General features: G+C 44.5%; 1 protein-coding gene across 1 annotated transcript in view; it reads left to right on the top strand.

Moving 5' to 3' along the window:
• Positions 1 to 811: 811 nt before the first annotated feature.
• Positions 812 to 18,696, top strand: part of Ankrd50 (ankyrin repeat domain 50) — a 35,197-nt gene continuing 17,312 nt past the window's right edge. The window contains exons 1-2 of the mRNA XM_028764049.1: positions 812 to 873; positions 1,546 to 2,830. Of these exons, the coding sequence (XP_028619882.1) occupies positions 2,319 to 2,830 (512 nt within the window). The 5' untranslated portion in view covers positions 812 to 873; positions 1,546 to 2,318. The remainder of the gene's footprint in view (positions 874 to 1,545; positions 2,831 to 18,696) is intronic.

The raw sequence follows: 18,696 nt of genomic DNA, 5'->3' as shown, positions 1-18,696 counted from the left end.
ATGACTAAAGCAGTTTAAGCAGAAATTAACCCAAATTTAGCTTTATGAAAATCAATCTTCATGCAGCTCTGGAGAATGTACTCTTCTTCATGTTCACTTGCAACCCGAACAAGGTGCCAAGTACTTCAGGTGTAGGGAGTTAAGCGAACATGCAATAACGCCCCGCCCCTCAGCCTGAGCCGGCCTGAGCCGCCTTCCTAGCGAGGCACTGAGCCGGATGCAGTTTAGCTTTCTCCGGAAAGCCCAGGGAACCAGCCGCACAAAGCGGCCACGAAGCCGAGATTAGGGGATAGGACGCCACCTCGCACTGAGTCAGTCACCCGCTGCACAGCGACCAAGCTCTATGCGGGTGAGGTGGACAGGGGCGGAGCACAGGGGGCGGAGCGGGGCGGAGCGGGGCGGAGCCGTAGCCCGAGGGGCCTGAGAGGAATGGCAGGGCAGATGAGGCGGGGCTATGATATGGGCGGGGCCTGTAGAAAAAAAAGAACGATTGGGCGGGACCTGCGAGAGGCGAGCGAATAGACTGGGGCTTAACCGGGAGGGGCGGGGTCTATACGGGACGTGACCTATAGGAGGGGCGTGGTCATTGAGAGGCGTGGTCTGCGTGCAACGGGGCGGTATTGGGCGTGGTCTGTGCGGGGAGGGCCCTGTGTGGGCGGGGATTGCGCGGAGGGCGGGGCTGTGGAGCTGGCTGAGACAGTCTTTGCGCCGGCGGCGGTGGCGGCTGTGGGGGCTGGGCGGAGCGCCGCTGTGCGGGGCGGCCGGGCTGGCGGCGGCCGGGAGCCGCAGGCGGGTGCAAGGCGGAGCGCACCGGGGGCCGGGGCGGCGGGACGGCTGCGAGGATCCCGGGTGCTTGGAGCTGGCAGGACTGAGGTAACCGCGGGCAGCAGGCTGGGTGGAGCGGCCTCTGGAGCGGAGCTCCGGCCGGGCAGCTCAGACCCTCTCTGGATTCCCGGGACTGGAGGCGGCGCCCGCGGCGGGACCTGGGCCGCGCCCTGCTCGCGCCGCACCGGGCAGCACCTCGTTCCGAGCCTTTGTCTGTCAGCTGAGTCGGGGCTAGAGCGGCGGCAGCGAGCGCTCGGGGAAGCAGACGTCCTTCTGGGCCCGAGTGGGACTGCCTGCCCGGGCTCAGCCGGCCTTCTGCGGGAGCAGGTCCGGTGCAGCCGCATCCCCTTGCTTCCCCTAGGGTCTGTAAACTATCAACAAAGAAGCCCCGCCGGACGGACCGGGTGCCTGAGCTGCCTCAGTGGCGCTCTTGCACAGCTACACTGCGAGGGCTTTCATGCTGAAATCCAGGGTGTTGCTGTAGGTGGCATAAAGTACCATTTTGTTTCCGTTTCGACAGTGAGGCTTTCAAAATCTGTGCTAATTCTGTAAAAATAAATCTGTCTTAGAAGCATACTCATGGAGGAAGAAAAAAGTATAAAAAGGAAAATGGGTTTATTTAAGGGGTAACCATGTAACTTTTTAAAAGTGCTTTCTGGGGTGAGTTGGGTTTTAACGTGGTGTTTTGGACTAAAGACATTTTTATTTGCTTCATTTTAGTTTGGGAAATTGTTGACTACCTGGGCACAGGAACACCGAGGAACCTGAAAACAGGTCTATTAAGAATCTGTCATCTCGAAAAATTTATTTTATGAATGTTTTCCATTAAGAAGGTGTCAACAGAGGTTTGTGATTTTTGCCACATAAGAGACTCTAATTTGAAACAGTTCCCTGGCTGCGGTCAGATGTCTGAAACTGGCAAGAACTAGGCTCTGGGCTCGGAATGCTCATCCTTCAGCGAGAGAGACACAGCGCTACCTACATCCTGTCTAAATGCAATCTCTCTGGTGCCACTTAATGTAATGGATGGCTTTTCTGCATCTCGTTTTCAGATAGAGAACTGAGGCTTGTAGTGCTGTGGGGGCGTTTTCTACAGATCCAAGCACTGGCTATTCTCTTCTGTTTTCCAGATGTGTTTTCTTGTTTGTGTACTTGAAGCATCTACCATCACATGAACTCCAGACTGAGCCATAGAGTACTGTGAACCCAAAAGATCCAGGAATGGTGTTGCCCAGCTTCAGGACAAGCCATTTTTACATCTTGCTTGACAATTAAATACATATATCCTTTGCTAATTAAGGCTATGGAACCAAATAAAGACATGCACATTCCTTTGCCAAATGAACTCTGAGACTGTTGCATTTCACTGTGACTGGTCATTCCCAGTTAACTCATATAAGTTATGCCCAAATGGACGCGAAGCCTGTGGTAATGTATCCGGATCCTAGCCCACACTGAAGATTTAAACAAAACAAAGCAAAACAAAACCTATTATGACTAATCCTTGGGAAGAGAAAGTCTGCAAAATGGCCCAAACGAGTCTCCTGCAAGGGAAGCAGTTTTACTGTCGGGAATGGGTTTTCCACAAACTTCAGCACTGCCTCCAGGAGAAGTCAAGCTGCTGCTCCAGTGCTGCCAATGCTCAGTCCCTTGTCGGCAATGCTGGGAATAATGCTAGTGCCATCTCTGGAAAGGGGGCCTCCTGGGGTGTGTTGCTGGTAGGAGGGCCTGGCAGTGGGAAGACCGCCCTGTGCACTGAGCTCCTGTGGCCGAGCTCACCCGCCAGCCTGCAGAGAGGTCTGCATCGCCAGGCTTTGGCTTTCCACTTCTGCAAAGCCCAGGACTCAGACACTTTGTGTGTTGGAGGGTTTATCAGAGGTCTGGTGGCCCAGATCTGCCAAAGTGGACTCCTCCAAGGTTATGAGGACAAGCTAAGAGATCCAGCCGTCCAAAGTCTCCTAGAGCCTGGAGAGTGTGAGAGGAACCCAGCGGAAGCATTTAAAAGGTAACAGTGGGAAGGTAGCCATCCTTGCATTTGTATATCCATCCCAGTCTGAGAGATACCTTGACTACACTATACTACTCGGTTGTTGGACTTACATCGTTGTTCATCAGTACATCTCCTTAGTTACGTAAAAGAGAACCAAACTTAAGCTTTGTATTGTTGCATAGTGTGTGGCTTAAAAGTGAGGCTTAATTTTGCTGGCTTGATATCAGAATGCTGCTTTCTTCTACAGTGCTTTTCTTCTACAATACCATCTTATAGACGGTAAGGGGTATTTGTAATAAGACTCGGCAATTAGCTGCTGGGACTCTGGGTGGGATTTCAGCGAGGCTAGCTTTTGTCATAGTAGTATTTATAGTTTCTTTAAATTAGAAATGTAGTTTGTCTAGGAGTCCTTAGGAAATTTGCTCATGTGGGATTTATTCTTTTATTAACTAATAAAAAAGTGGAGTGACCTATGGTGATATTTATAAAATAGTGAATATTTGAGCTATGTTAGTGTTTTGAGAGATGAAGACAACATTGTTCATTCGTTCAGGAATCTCTCTGTCATAGACGGGTGGGTGGAAGTGAGCATGTTGCTTTTGAAAATGGTTTCAGATGCAAAACTGCATTCCAGGAAATGCCAGTCCTTGAAGATAAGTTTTGCTTGTCTGTCTCTGCTCATTTAGAAGCAGGCATATTGTCCTCTCTGCCTCACTTCTGCTTGAATCTCTTCCTCTCCCTATGTACCTGTTTCTTCACACTGCCTAATTCCTCCAGAGCCAGGTATGTGCTTGGTACTCTGTGCTCTGGTGCCTAAGAGGTTTGTGTGTCTGGAGGAAAGATTTGCAGTCTCTCCTGAACCAATGTTTGTTTTTATGTCCTGAAATCTAAAACTTGTGCAGGTGGTACTGAAAATATTTGATAATGATAGTAAACACTGTGAAGGTTGCTATGATGTTGTGTGTTACAAATATTAAGACAAATATTAAGCCATGTAATTTTCTTAGGAATTCTGTGATGTGGGAACCTTTATTCTATTTTCTTGATGAGGAAAAGAAAGAGAAAGCAGAAGGAAATTTATACAGGTTGGGAAGTTGCATACTGATATTTGATATATACATATGTATGTATGATATTTATATGTATTTATATGATATATATATTTGTATACAAACAAATATATGTATCTATCATACACACACACATAATTGTAACTAGAGTTGTTTGATGAACTTGATGAGTAGCAGAAGTTGTGAGTGGAGAAGGTGGAGAGCCTGGATATGTGTGTTTTACCGTGTTGAGATGGCCCATAGAGTTAACAGGAAGAGTGGAGTTTGAATGGGAGATACCCCCATAGACTCAACTTGATCCGCAGTCCTAGGGGTGGGGCCTAGCTGGAGGAAGTGGGTGACTGGGGACAGGCCTTGAATTTTGTAGCCCCACCCCATTTCCTCTCTGTTTTCTGCTTTCTGACTGTGGATATAATGTGACCATCTACCTCAAGTTTTACTGCTGCTGTGCACTTCTCCCCTTAAGTTGCTTCTTGTTAGGTATTTGATCACAATAATAGAAAGCAGTCAGTACAGGTAGTGTGACCAGGAGGGTTGAAGGTGAATAGTTTAAATATGAAAGTCAGCTTGGGGGCAGGGTTTGAGAGGTGTGACATTCTTCTAGACCTTTAAATGAGTCCAGTAAGACACTGGACAAGTCTTCTGTTAGCCATCAGATTCAGGGCTACTGCCTGTAAGCTGCTGAGGAAATCAGGACAAGCTTGTGACAGACTCAGCCAGGTTGTAGGTTTGGTAGAGGGCACCCTATGTGGAGGCTTTGCATGATCAGTGCTGTCCTCTGAAGCACAGCTTATAGATTGTACATAAACACCCCTCTCCCCCTTACTGCCTTTTCTGAAGGTAACTGTTAATAATTAATGTAATATGTTTTAAATAATTTCATAAGCCATCTGGGTGACATCATAAACAATCACTTCTAGAGTATAGAGCCTGATAATTAAAAGTTCAAACTCTTGTTGAGTAACTGTGTGCTTATTTTTATGTATTCTCATCAACAACTCTTTCTTCATAATATCATTGATTTTCCTGAAAACGTTCGGGAAATTTTCTCTCATTCAGACATCAGTCTGTAGCTATTTTTCTGCCTGATTTGAAGTTATTAACTAATTGATGGGAAAGAAGCCAAGTTAAGGCCTTGGATGTAAACCACACCCACACTGCCCTTCTGATTGTCAGGGGTGCCAGTTTTTTGGTGGTGCCGTTTATACTTCCTGTGTGTCTGCTTGCTTGACTTTCTACCCAGTCATCTAGCAAGAAGTACCCCATGAGCTAAGGCTCTTCTGTCTTGGGTTTTCCACCCTTTAGAACTGTAAGCCCAGTAAGCCATTGTTTATACTCTTCCCACTCTGGTATTTTGTTACATCAGTACAAAGTGGACTTAAGACAACCCACTTTAAGTGAACTCTTCAGAAAAGTGAATTGGTACGTGTGTTAGACTTGGACGTGAGTAGACATCATTCAACGGGTCACCCAGGAGAGGGCTGTTGTTTCTAAGCAGTTACTTGATTTGGGGAGAGTTAAAAGTAGATAATTAAGGGGTATGCCCTATTTAAGGTTACTAGTTAGGATTTCTGTGATGAAACACCATGACCAAAGGCAACTTGAGGAGGAAAGGGTTTATTTGATTATGCTTCCATATCACTACTTAACATAGGAAGTCAGGACAGGAACTCAAACAGGGCAGGAACCTGAGGCAGGAGCTGCTGCAGAGACCACGACCACGGAGGAGTGCTGCTTACTAGCTTGCTCATCAGTGGCTTGCTCGGTCTGCTTTTTTATAGAGCCCAGGACCACCAGCCCAAGGATGGCACCACCTGTAATCGCCTGGGCCCTCCCAATACATCACTAATTAAGAAAATGCACTACACACTAGCCTACAGCCATCTTATGGAGGCGTTTTCTCAGCGAGGTTTGCTCCTATCAAAGGGCTAGCTTGTGTCAGGTTGACATAAGACTAGCCAGCAAGGTGTGAAAGTAGATAACTGGCAAAGACTTAAATGAAACAGAAATGGAAGCCTAAAGAAATAGAATCATCCTTTTTCCTTTTGATAAAATCAAAGCCAGCTTTTAGAATATTACTTATTGTATAAATCTTGGTAATATCAGTGGCTTCGTGAGTACACAGGAAGCAGGGCAGCAATCTACACGTGAAGAAAAGTCTTAGCTGGAGAACTGGCTGAGGAGAGGCTCGGGCATGAGCTTTTTCATCTACTTGACTTTTTCCTCTTGGTTTTACTTTTTAACTTTTTCCTCATATTTTCCTCTCAGTCTGTGAGTAGGCTGCAGGACTGCTGGTTAAATCTTACATGAGATGGTGTACGGCTGATTCTGTTGGAGTGACTTTTAATCTAGTTGCACATGGCAGCTCCTTTCCCCTCAGACATGGTGTGCTGCTTCTCAGATGTAGTAGGCTAAGGTTCCCTTCTCGTTCGTTCATTCATTTGTTCATTTGTTCATTCGTTCATAAGCAGACAGTGGGAGCTATGCTGAGCTCTGGGTCAACGTGAGCTGGAGATAAAGGAGTGTGTGGTACAGTTGCGGTCCTGTCTTCAAAGAGACTAGATTCTAATACCCATCCTGCGTCTATGAAGAGAGATTACGGTTGAAAACCTGTTAGTGTTCATGTGACACACACTGTGCTGTTCATAGGATTATTGAAGAGACACAGAACTGCACGGTTGCTTGTTTCTTTTCATTTTACTTAGTTTGAAATTAATTGTATATATTTACATTTTTTTCTTTAAGTCTATTTGTGTTACTCAAAGGAACTCAGTTTATAATGCTTTCATTTTTATTTGTGCTGAGAACTGATGGCTGGTTTCTCTCATTCTGTTCTCCCCCAACCCTAGGTTTTCAGTACAAAGTTGTGTGTTTTGCCTCCAACATGACTTCTTCTCTAGTATTAGAACAAAAGTCAGGGCTTCCTGTCAGTCCTGTAACCATTAGCAAATTTCAGTCATTTTTGGCCAAATGGTAACTATCTTTGTAGGAAGTAAAACAGGTTATCATGTCTCCTGTGTGGTTTACAAGCAGAACAGAAGCTGTCATTTCACTAGGCTATAAAGCCCCAGCTAGATTTAGATTTAGGTGGACACAGAGCCCGGAAGCCCTGTTCTCTATCCCTGCCTTTATTTCTGGATGACACTCTTGCAGGTGTCCCTTTCCCTCTGGTATCGCAGATTAAGTGTAAGTGGATGAGAATTGTGAAGAAATATTAAAGATGGATGAATGGGTGTAGGTACTTAAAATTTACATGAAGAACTATGGGCTTGCAAAAGAAGATCTCAAGCTGAGAGATCAGTCCCTACCCCCAGCCAACAGAACCAGAGTCCTGGAGAGTCCGAGTCTTCCTGGTGCTTTCATCTGTCACCTCCAGCTTCTGACCTGAGATCTCCTAACTCTGTGTTCAGGGATCCTTTGTTCCCTTCTCTCTTCCCCATCTCCATGACATCATTCATGCCTGAGGAACTTTTCCTGCCTACTGTAGTGCTTAGTTAGCACTTTGCATGATGTCAACAGCTGCTAAGTAATTATCATTTAATGAATGCAGAATGCTGGTTGCCTATCTAAAATATTCCCTAACATAACTGAAAGGCTGAAGCCTTTGAATGAGTAAGAAAAGTGAAATGTTTTATTGTTAAGACTAATTTTAAATGCAGAACAGACAAATGTAGTGATTTTTAATTTATTAACCTGCTGTGCAAATTGGCATTAATCCAGATAATTTGGTGCCAAGATACCCACCTACCATCTCTTCAATAGAGGGCTCAGAGCAGAAGGCCCAATTTCTTGTTCTCTTGTGTGTGCTCATGACAAAATATTTTTTTCCCATCACTTGTCTTTTATAACTAATACTGTGTAGGATAATTGTCACTTTCTTCCTCTTTTAAAAGTATTTTGAAAATTAAAAATCTGTGTGTGTATATGTGCATCAGAATAAGTCATGAGGTCCCAGGAGCTATAGGATCAGGTTGTTATGAGCCACTAGATGTGAGTGTTGGGAATCAAACTTGGGTCCTCTGCAGGAGCAGTACCTTAATGGCTACACCACCTCTTCACCCTCTTCATATGCTGTTCTCAAGTATTTTTAAACTGAAGATCCCTGTTAAAATGTCTTTTTTTTACCCACTGTTTAAACACAGCAAAACCATAATTTCATTTACAAAACTCTGCAGGTGTCTTTCAGGCCAAGACCATTTTCACCTTTTGCTCTATCATTTGAAATATTTGTGTATGTATGTTGTGTTTATTTATCTGTAAAAGCATTTCTAGTTATATATAGTATATGTTAGTGAGTGGCTCTGTGCACATGAGGCGTCCACAGAGGTCAGAAGAGGGAATTGGCTCCTCTAGAGCTGGAGCGACAACTGATTGTGAGCTGCCATGTGGGTTCTGGGAACTGAACTCAGTCAGAAGATCAGTGAGCATCCTTAGTTCCTGAGCCCTTTCCGCAGCCCCACCTGATCATCTTCCTCCAGGACAGCTTTCCATTCTTTGGAGCTTTCCACTTCCTCTTCCTCAACTCTGTCCTCTTGCTCCAAGCTGTGTGCTCTGCTCATTTCTCTTCCAAGGTTTCTTTCTTTTTTCTCTTTTTAACACTGTGTCTGTATGTGTGTGTGTGTCAGACATACTCAACAAATAACATTAATAAATTAATGCATTTAATAAATAAATAAATTTAATAAATAAATGCAAAAAGCCCCCCAACAAATGTTGCAAATACAATCCAGAGATATCCTAATTTGATACATGACAATGAAGTAGGAAAGCATGGGAAGACTGTTTTCCATAATTAAGCTGCCATGTTTCTGTAAGAGCAGAAGGCTTTATCTGTGGAGATGAAGTAAAGTGATTCATAATGCAAGCCATTAATCAAAGCTGAAGTGTTTTAGGCCTTGGACCTACCAGTGAGCACAGTGTGGAGTTCCCGTGTCCCATGTTCAGAGCCGAGGCTTCCGTGAAGCCCTGTGACACAGCACAGGCAAGCTGCCAGACATAGCCTGGATTCAGTCTGAATTTTATGTTGAACTAATTTTGGACTATTGTATATTAAAAAAATCTAAGTTATGTTATAAAAGTTATGGAACCCCATAGGGAGTTGCAATCCACAGTTGAAGCAACTAAATTCTAGAGCTAGGTCTGTCTCTGGTTTTCTCGGGATTAATGCCTGTCCCATGGTGGCAGACGTGGCCTGAATAGGGCTTCAGTTTGACTTTTTCTCTGGTGCTTCTTGCCATCACCATGGTAACAGAACACATGGGTGAATGTGCTCTGGTTGCCCTGCTGGCCCAAAGATGATGACAGTTATGGAGAGACAGGATCCCAGCTGTAACCTGACTCCACAACTAGAATAGATAAAATACACACATAGACACAGAATGTGCATAATTTTTATGGGGAGGTATAGACCACGATTATGAAAATAACTGCAAAACTCAGAAGAAAGGAATATTTCAAATGGAAGTCATTGTTTGCATTAGAAACCCAGGAGTCATAGATTAGTCAGTGTCACTCATCCATTCACCCAGTCTGTCAGCAACTTGTTCTACCTCCAGGATTAATCCAACACCTCCTGTTTCCACTTCCCACCGTAGCTAAATCCTATGTTGCCAGAACTCCAGCAGCCTCCCTGGACCATCAGCGATCAAATCAGGTCATGTTACCTTCTCACTTAGACCTGCTGCCCCTCTTACCACTAGTAGAGGAATCCAGAGCTCTCCTGGGTCTCCTGCTAGCCGTGGCCTTTGACCTTGCCCTACAATGCTTTGACCCTTTTCCTTACTTTTGAGTCACAGTGTCTTTATCCCATCAGGTGATGTTACAGCCAACACATTTTTGCATGGCTGTCCCTCCTGGAATCACTTCTTTGTAATTTTACTTCTGAAGCCTTCCACCTCAGTCCTTGTCCTGTTTTCCTGTAGTGCCAGGGCTCATGCTTAGGGCAGAGCACCAGTTAGCCAATCCTGCCCACTGCAATATGCAACCCCCCTCAGCTGGCCCCACATCTCACCATCCCACTCTGCTCTTTATTCCTTAATGATCCTGTGAGATCAGAGTTACTCTGTCTATTTTAACTTTGACTCTCCGACTACCGTTTTGAGGAATAGTAGTAGTTGCTAGAGTCAGAGTATAGTAAGAGCCAATCACTATTACACTAATAGCCAACTACTTGTTTTAAAAGAAGACATTCTAATTTTTATTGTTTGAACCACATTCAGTTCTGAAATACTTAATTTTTGTATGAGAAACAGTTTACATATTATAGCTATACATATTATAGAGTTGTTGATCAAATCTCTTTTATACTGTCCCCCTGTTGTAGCCAAAATGTTCCCATATTCTGGGACAATGAAAGTAAGAACAGCTAAGGAGGTCCTTGTTCACCTCACTGTGCCTCTCTGAGAGGTTCGAGGCCTGGGATGTCTGGGGTCTCAGCGAGGCACAGTGTGGATTGTGTTGTACAACTAGAGGCATTGGGCAACATCTTCATGTATGATTTTTTTCTAAAGTTTTATTTTACTTTTTATGCATATGTGTTTGTGTCTGTGTGAGCATATGCTACATGAGTGTAGATATCAGAAGAGACTAGAAGAGGGAGTAAGATCCCGTGGAGCTGGAATTACAGTTGTGAGCCAGTTGATATTGGTTCTGGGAACTAAACTCTAGTCCTCTGAAGAGCAGCCGTAGTTATGTAGCGTTGCTGAGGCCGCCGTTGTGCTTTGGTTCATTCATTTCTTTGAATTTATATTGGGCGAGAGGAATGCACCAGGTCCTGTCTTAGGGCATGCAGTTAGCAGATGTGACAAATATTCTGTTTATTGTTTTATCTTTGCTAGCTAGCAGAGGTGATTAAAGCAGAAGTTAAGGCAATCGGTAATAGTGTTTTATAGAAAACCAACCCAGGGCAGGAGCTAGGGCTGGGAAAGTGGAGGGCTTTTAGAGCACATGTGGCTACTTAGGATGTTTAGAAGGAAATTTGACAAGAGCTTCAGACCAGAGATACCAAGTACAAGGTCATAGCCTCGGTTGGAGTTGGTTTAATGTCTAGGAACACAGAGACTTCGAAACTGAGAAGAAAGGAATATTTCTTCTGTAAGAGAGCTCACAGGGGCAGACAGTGGGAGGCAGAAACAGCTAGGACCCTGAGAGAGCTTTAGATAGTTGCAAGGACATTAGATTTGCTTATGTTTGTTTTCTTTGCGTACATTGGAAGTCATGGAAGCTCTTTAGACAAAAGTAATCTGACTTAAGGTTTCATAAGGTCACACTGACTGATGTCCTGAGGAGAGGATAGATGAGCTAAGACAAGGCAGTAAGTGACCAGTGTGGCCATCCGTGTGCAGGTGCTGGTGCTTCGACTTGGGAGAATGGAGAGCCCAGCACACTTGTATTGGTTTCAGATTGACCTGAGAGCTTGTTGGATGTGAGTTATGGCAAAAATAAAGCAAGATCTGCCTCTTGGGATCTTGGCTTGGAAGCTGGCGGGCTGGAATTTTGAGTTACTGCAAAATAGAGGCTGAAGGGAGGAGCCCAGTGAAGGCTGGAAGCTGGAGGGTGCTGTTCTGAAAAAGCTGAACTCCAGCATCTAAGCACAGAAGGCAAGCAAGCAGTTCAGATTCAGCCAAAGCTTGCCTGGGATGTTGCTGACATCTGAGTCCACCAATGAGCAGGCAGAGTTTTAACATGAGGCTCAGAACTTGGTGGGGTAGTCGATTAGGGGTTGTTAAAGCATGAGAAAGGACATACTGCAACAAGAGGATAGGACCATGCACAAGGTGTCAGTGGTAAAGTATTCCTGTGAGTTGAGAGTCATATGTGGGAGTGAGTGACAGGCAGGTCATCTCCATAGCATGAGAAAGCTTCAGCTACTGGCATTGTGAATGAATGCTAGGGCTAAGTACCTGGGAGACTGAAGCCTTTACTATGAGGCAGGCCTGACATCTAGCAGAAGCTGGAGAAGCTATGGGTTCATGGTTTGCTTGCAGAAGATAGAGAAGAAGGGTGGAAGGAGAGAAGTAATAGAGATGAACTGTCTGATTTGTGGGAGATGGTGGAATGTTAGGAATTGTTGAGTAGGTGCAGTTGGTAGAATCTGAAGAACAGATGAGCAGAGGGAACATTTCCAGCTAGGGTGTGAATTTGTCCCCCATGGCCATGGTTAGAGGAAAACTGTGGAGCTGTGAGCCAGAGTGGACTAGTTTGGAGCACTCTAGTGAGGTTATTTTCTGACACATGCCCATGTTTATATGGTACACTGTGTCAGATGGTATGGAATGAGTCCAGAAGCTGGAATGCTGAAAGTATCTGGATTATCTGGTCTGGCTATCTATTGCTTCTTTTGCCAATAGGTTACTAATCCACATTCCTATTTTTAAACATGTATTTATGTACACGTGTGTGTATATCTGTGGGCATGGCCATGCCATGACACCTGTGTGAAGGTCAGTTCTCCCATCAAGTGGTCAACAGGGATTGAAATCAGGTCTTCAGATTTGGCAGCAAATGCATTTACCCACGAGGCCATCTTGCCAGCTCCATAGTAATTATTTTCAAGATTTTATTGAGCTAAAGTGGTGCTCAGCAGTTGAGAGCACTGTCTGCTCTTCTGTAGGACCCTGGTTCCATTCCTAGCATCTACATGGCAGCTCACAACCATATATAATGCTAGTTGTAGGGGATCCAACACTTTCCTGGTCTTTTAGGCCCTACACGTGGTATATATACATGTACTGGCAAAATATTCATGTACATAAAATGGGAAAAAGAGGTTTGATTTTACTTTTTGATTATATGTCTGAAGTGGGTTTGTGCATTTGCATACAGAAATTGGAAGATGGTGTTGGATTCCCTGGAGTGAGAGTTACAGACACCAACACGGTGATGTGACCTGTCCTCTGCAAGAATAGCAAGCAGTATTCAACATTAAGCCATCCCTCCTACCCCTAGCCCTATAATACATTATCTAAGTGTGTGTCGGTGTGTTGGATGAGCATAACAGTGTCCTGACAGTGCCTCTCATCAGTGAGGGCCTTTCCTTCCTCAGGACAGCAATGCAGTTGGGACCTGGCTGCTCTGGGTTTGTTTGTGATCTGTGCCAAACCTCTGGTACACTTGTCTTCTTTGGTATAGTTTGTCTTGCTTTTGACCAGGTCCTGAGGGCATCTCAGCTCCTTGAGGCTCAGAGGTTCTGCTCTTCCTCAGTGATGCTTAGATTAGCTCTTGTAGCCCTTTCCAGCCTCAGATTCCTCCAGCTCTCTTGAGTGTTGTTTGTGTTTAAGGTAAGCAGAATTCTTTTTCCAGCATGTGGACTGAGCTTTCCCGCTGGCCTGCAGACACACTTGGCCTACTTTCCTCGGCCTTTTAAACACCGTCCAGAACTTAGCAAACACACCTTGGGGAAAACTAATCTTGTGTGCTGAACTCTTCAGATTTGTACTTTGCTCTTTAAACCAGACCTCTATCAGCCCTTACTGACCTCTACCAGCCCTGTGGGTTTGGTTCCTAGCAGTTTCTTGTTGGGCCAAGCACGGTTTTGGTTTGTACCTGTAAACAATAATATAACTTTTCTAAGTCCTTGGGAGGTGTTGTAAATTACTTCTCTTTAGACATCAGTACTAGGTCTGGAGTGGCCACTGTCTGGCCATCCTGCCTTTTATACTCATCTTCCTCCTGGATCCCCAGACTCCCCATTCTGCTTGCTGGCTCCCGGGCCTTACTATCTTAAGCCTCAGTGTTATGTTCAAATGAGAGTAGCAATTTGAAAGGTAAAGTCCTACCCCAAGTTGGTATCCATTTTTCTCTGTTCAGCATCGAAACAGATGTTTTTACATTCAGTTCCTGCCTTCATGAGACTAGCTTCGTGTGCTCTCTGCAAGTCCAGTGAGTCTCTGGTTGTCACTGCATGCCTTTGGGAGAGGTTGGGCTCTGTTCACTCAGAGCTGAGCTTCTGATGCTTGTGTGTCTTTGCCTGCTGTATGTTCTTTATTCTTTCATATTCCATATTTGCCTTGGTTAAGATTTCAGAAACAGGTCTGACCTTGCTTTAATTATCAGCTGGTTGTTGTTACTGTTGGTTTCAGCGAATGAATAGATAGAATTTTATCCTCAACTGATTGGAAATAGCAGCTCCCACCATCATCCTCTTTCCCCTCTTACAAATGCCTTAATTTATTGGATGGATAATTTTCTTTTTAAGAAAAGAAAGCACAATCTAAGTTTGTTGTCCCAAGAAAAGACAAGATAAAAATTATTGGTAATTTTATTTTCTGTAAAAAGCAAAACTTCTCAGGAAAAGAAAAACATTCTATTAAACCTTGAAATTTTTTTAAAGAATTGAATAATTTATTAATAAAATGACTGTCAGATATATCAGTATGTAATCCAAGATCATTTAGAACATGCTAGATCTAGCCTTAACCTGCTAGGTAAATGACCCTCACAGATGCTAGGTTGGGGAGCTCCACCATGGAGCTATCCCCTCAGCTCTTCTATGGATAATCCTTGCACACTGACGTTTTGGCAGGGAGGAGACTTGAGACTCTAGCATTGGAAGTGTGTGGTCTCACACTCTGTCATATCACACTGACAAGCCTGTGAGAAAACCAGTTCAAAGACAAAGGCTGGTTAGGCTCACAGGCTTCGAAGTTCTTGTCACTGACCAAGGGAGCCCATTATGCTTAGGTCTCTGCTGGTGGTGGTGCTATCCAGCAGTGGTGGAGCAAGTTCAAAGCACAGCCGCTGTCCTGTGGCTGGGCATTGAAAGAGAAGACAAGGCCAGTGTCCCAGTGACTTCTTTAAGGGCATGCCCTAGTAACCTGAAAACCTTTCGGCCCTGGAATTTTAGCATCTTGTGTGGATTTTGAATATTAAATACTTGAGGATCTTGGTTTTTTATGCTCCCCTGGAATCACAGCAGCTTAGTTTATACCTATCATTGCCAGTTCTTCACTATGGCACATGTGTGGAAGCTAGCGGGTACTCTCAGTGTCTGTCTTCAGTTTCTTCTTGTTTGTTACTCCAGACTAGCTAGCCTTCCAGCTTCTGAGGATTCTCCTAACTCCAAGACTAGTTTTTCTGTAGAAGTTTTGTGTTTCGAGATACATACTTTACATGATTTCTGGGGTTCTAACTCTGGCTCTCATGCCTGTGCAACAAGTGCTGTACCCACTGAGCCATCTCCTACAGCCCTATAATTCAGATTTTTCGACCACACATTTTAAAGCAGAAATAGAACAACCTTCCTGTAAAACCTCATCATGGGCCACTCATCACAGAAGCAGTACTTTGCTGAAGCCCAGAGAAAAAAGGCTCACGTATGAGTTTAGAGAGGTATACATATCCACAGTGTGAGTCTAGCACGTAACAAGTGAGAGAGCAGAGCCACTCATGTTCGGAATCCACAGGACCTCACTGCTTCTTCATCCCTCCTCCTGCTCAGGTTCTCTCCACATTCCCTAGCCTGAAGAGAAATAAGTATTTATGGAGTAGAATACAGTAATACTCTTATGTAGGAAGCAGAGTTAATGCTGACACACAGTGTGCTTTAGATGCGTGGGCACCAAAGTTTTGTGCCTGCTCCACTTTCTCCTCTCTCTCTCTCTCTCTCTCTCTCTCTCTCTCTCTCTCTCTCTCTCTCTCTCTCTCTCTCTCTCTCTCTCTCTCATAGACAGAGATCAGTGACTTTAATGTCTGCACACCCCAGTTTAGTAGAGAGTTCTGGTATTCTATTGTGTATAAAAATACCAGGAATTGTTTAACAGCACCAGTGCTGAGGGAATGGGGATTGTCCTAGTTAGGATTACTGTTGCCATGATATAAAACCATGGCCAAAGCTGCTTGGGAAGGAAAGGGTTTATTTCAGCTCACATTTCCAGGTAAGTCTATCACTGAGGAACGTCAGAGCAGGAACCTAGAGGCAGGAACCTAGATGGCTGAGGCTATGAAGGAGTGCTGTTTACTGGCTTGCTCATCATGGGTTGCTCAACCTGCTCTCTTATAGAACTAAGGATCAGCAGCCCTGGGATGGCACCACCCATAATGGACTAAGTCCCTCCCTCGTAAAGCATTAAGAAAATGCCCTGAAGGCTTGCCTATAACCATCTTATGGAGGTAGTTTTTCAATTGAGATTACTTACTTTCAGATGACTTTAGCTTGTGTCAACTTGACATAAAACTTGCCAGCACAGGGAGTCTATGGCAGGACACTATAGGATGTAACCTTTTTTAAATGTATTTGCAAAGTTAATGCAACCTACATGAAATAATTGTAGTTATTTGACTTTTGTGTTTCGCTTGTCCCATTTTCAGCTACTGTTTTTTAGCTGCTGCCAACCCCCCCACCCCCACCCCCACTCTTCTGCTTATGTGTTTTTGTAAATGCCTTTTAAACTAAATGTTCACACACACACACACACACAATTATTTTTTTCAGAATTTGGATTTTTCTCCTCAGCATTGGGGCGGCAGCACCACTCAGGGTCATGCCAGTTGAGTTTGTACCTCAGCCATGGCCTAACATTGAGCATCAATGTTTGTGAGAAATGGAGGAATCAGGTCACTCTGCTTCTGCTTTATTGAAACTGGACTCCCACAGTTGGCATCGGTACTTCTTAGGACATTCCTCATGTCTGAGAAGAAGGTCAGGTCCCCACTGTCACAATGTCATGTAACAACCCTATGGAATATGTGGATCACAGATGCCCTGCAGCTGGGTTGCCTTTTTGCAATATATGACAGTGCTCATCTTTGTAGGCCCAGAGTGCTCTCTGGAAACATTTTCACTTGTTTATTCCAAGAACCTAACCCTAAAAGAAATCAGAAACTGAGCTGTTTGCCAGTGCTGTGGAGCGTGGTGATCTCACAGCACTCTGTAGAGAGAGACAGCTGGTAGAAACATGTTGTATAGGTCCAAGTATGGAATCCACATAGAAGCCTTCGAAGTACATAAAAAGGTAACACATAAGTGGCCTTAGAGTAAGCCCTGTATTGGAATGCTCCATAGAAGTTGTAATAAATGGATTAATTATAAGGAATTTACTTCCATGGTGATGGATGCTGAGAAAACTGCAAGACGTGCAGCTAACAGTCTGGAGACCTAGGAAAGCTGACCTGAGTCAGGGCAGTGGGTCGTGCAAGTTCTCATTGCAAAGCTCATTTCCTTAAGACCCAAACAGATGAGTTTTTGAACCTGAAGAGAGGAGTAAACTGATACCTCTACTCAGGCAGTCATGCAGTCAGCCTTCAGCTGACCGGGGGAGAGCCATCCTTTGGGACCTTAACCTCAGAAACATCCAGAAGAACAAAAGACCACGTGTGGGCATCCTGTGGTCCAGGCAAGTTGGACATATAAACCCAACCACCACAAGCCCACAGGAGCTGAGTGGAAGGCAGAAGTGAGTCGTTTATGTTCTCGTTTGGGAATGAAGAACACTGTTCTGGAGTTTTAGGTATCTTATTCTTGAGTGTTGTGAGGTTTTTATACATCTGGGATAGAAATCCTTATAAATAAATGCTTTATAAATATATTAGGCCACTCAATCACTCACCCAGCAAACATTTATAGATAATCCTTCCTCAGGGTTCTGGGTGAGCTATTGGGAAGGCAAAGGTCAGTTCACCTAACCATCCTTTCTCTTACCTAGAGATCAGGAAGGTAGATGCCACATTACCAGTTCCTTGATGACTTGATTAGTCCCAGTTGTTGAGGGCCTTTGAGCAGTGAGTGTTAGCAGCACCCTCCCTGTCCCAAGTTGCAGAGTGAGCAGTGCTATCCAAAGCCCACTGTGTGTGTACTTGAGCTGAGCTCTGGGGGTAGAGAGGAGAGTGAGCATGGTAGCAGGCATATGAGGAGGCTTCTGGCATGAGAGAGGGTCTGTTCAAAGGCCCACAAGCAGGCCTGTGGAGTTGGAGTGAATGGATAAGCAGTAATTATTGGTCAGGGCCTGGAAACAAACCTGTGGTTGGACTCAGCATGCTGCCAGGGCAATGTGGACCTTGGTAGCTTGAGGAGTAATGATGGGATTGAAGGCCCTGGCCAGACTAGCCCATGAACAAAGGGCTTTCTGTATAACAACTTGCTTAGCATTTGTGTGTGAAGAGCAGAGTCAGCTGCTACTAAGAACTCAGACTCCCACACCAAGGGATACATTACCAGGAGAGATTTATTTTATTTTTCTTCCATATTTTATTGTATATCATGTTAAATTGTTTAGTTTGCATGCAGTAATAGTGCAACTGTACAAACTTGTACAGTTGTATGATTTTGACAAATGTAGAGTCAGTGATGGTATAAAGCAATCTTGTCACTTCCAGAGTCCCCTGTGCACTCTTTGGACTCTTTCCCACAGCCAGGTTCTTGATCACATCCCCACAATCCTTTTGGAGAAGCCATTTTGAGACACTCAGACACAAAGCCTTTTGGATCTTGGTCCATTTTCTTGAAAGGGAGGCTATCTGACTCCATTAGCCTGTTGTTTCTGTTTCCTTTTTGGTTAGAGTGGCACCCTCTTGTGTGATATGTGCAGTCTGTAATTTCCCATGTTGCATACATCCGAGTGTTTCTTCTGTGGGGTGGGTTATCAGTGAATCTGTGGAAGCATTGAGATTCATTCAGATACTCACGGGGCTGAGAACAGAGATCTTTGGTTCACGTGATAGATGTGTGTTTGGGGAACTGCTGAACTAACCTGCGCTACTGTCTCTTTGTTTTTGTTTTTTGTTTTTTTAACCAACCTTTGTGTTCACAGCAGACAAAGTAGTAGATAGGGTAAGGTGCAGTGGTCAATGCACAGTAGGTAGAGTAAGGTGCAGTGG

This window comes from Grammomys surdaster, unplaced genomic scaffold (assembly GCF_004785775.1).
Source record: "Grammomys surdaster isolate TR1022 unplaced genomic scaffold, NIH_TR_1.0 62, whole genome shotgun sequence".
In the NCBI taxonomy this organism is placed as follows: domain Eukaryota; kingdom Metazoa; phylum Chordata; class Mammalia; order Rodentia; family Muridae; genus Grammomys; species Grammomys surdaster.
The sequence above is the reverse complement of the archived record's forward strand: the minus strand, read 5'-3'. Positions and strand labels throughout refer to the sequence as shown.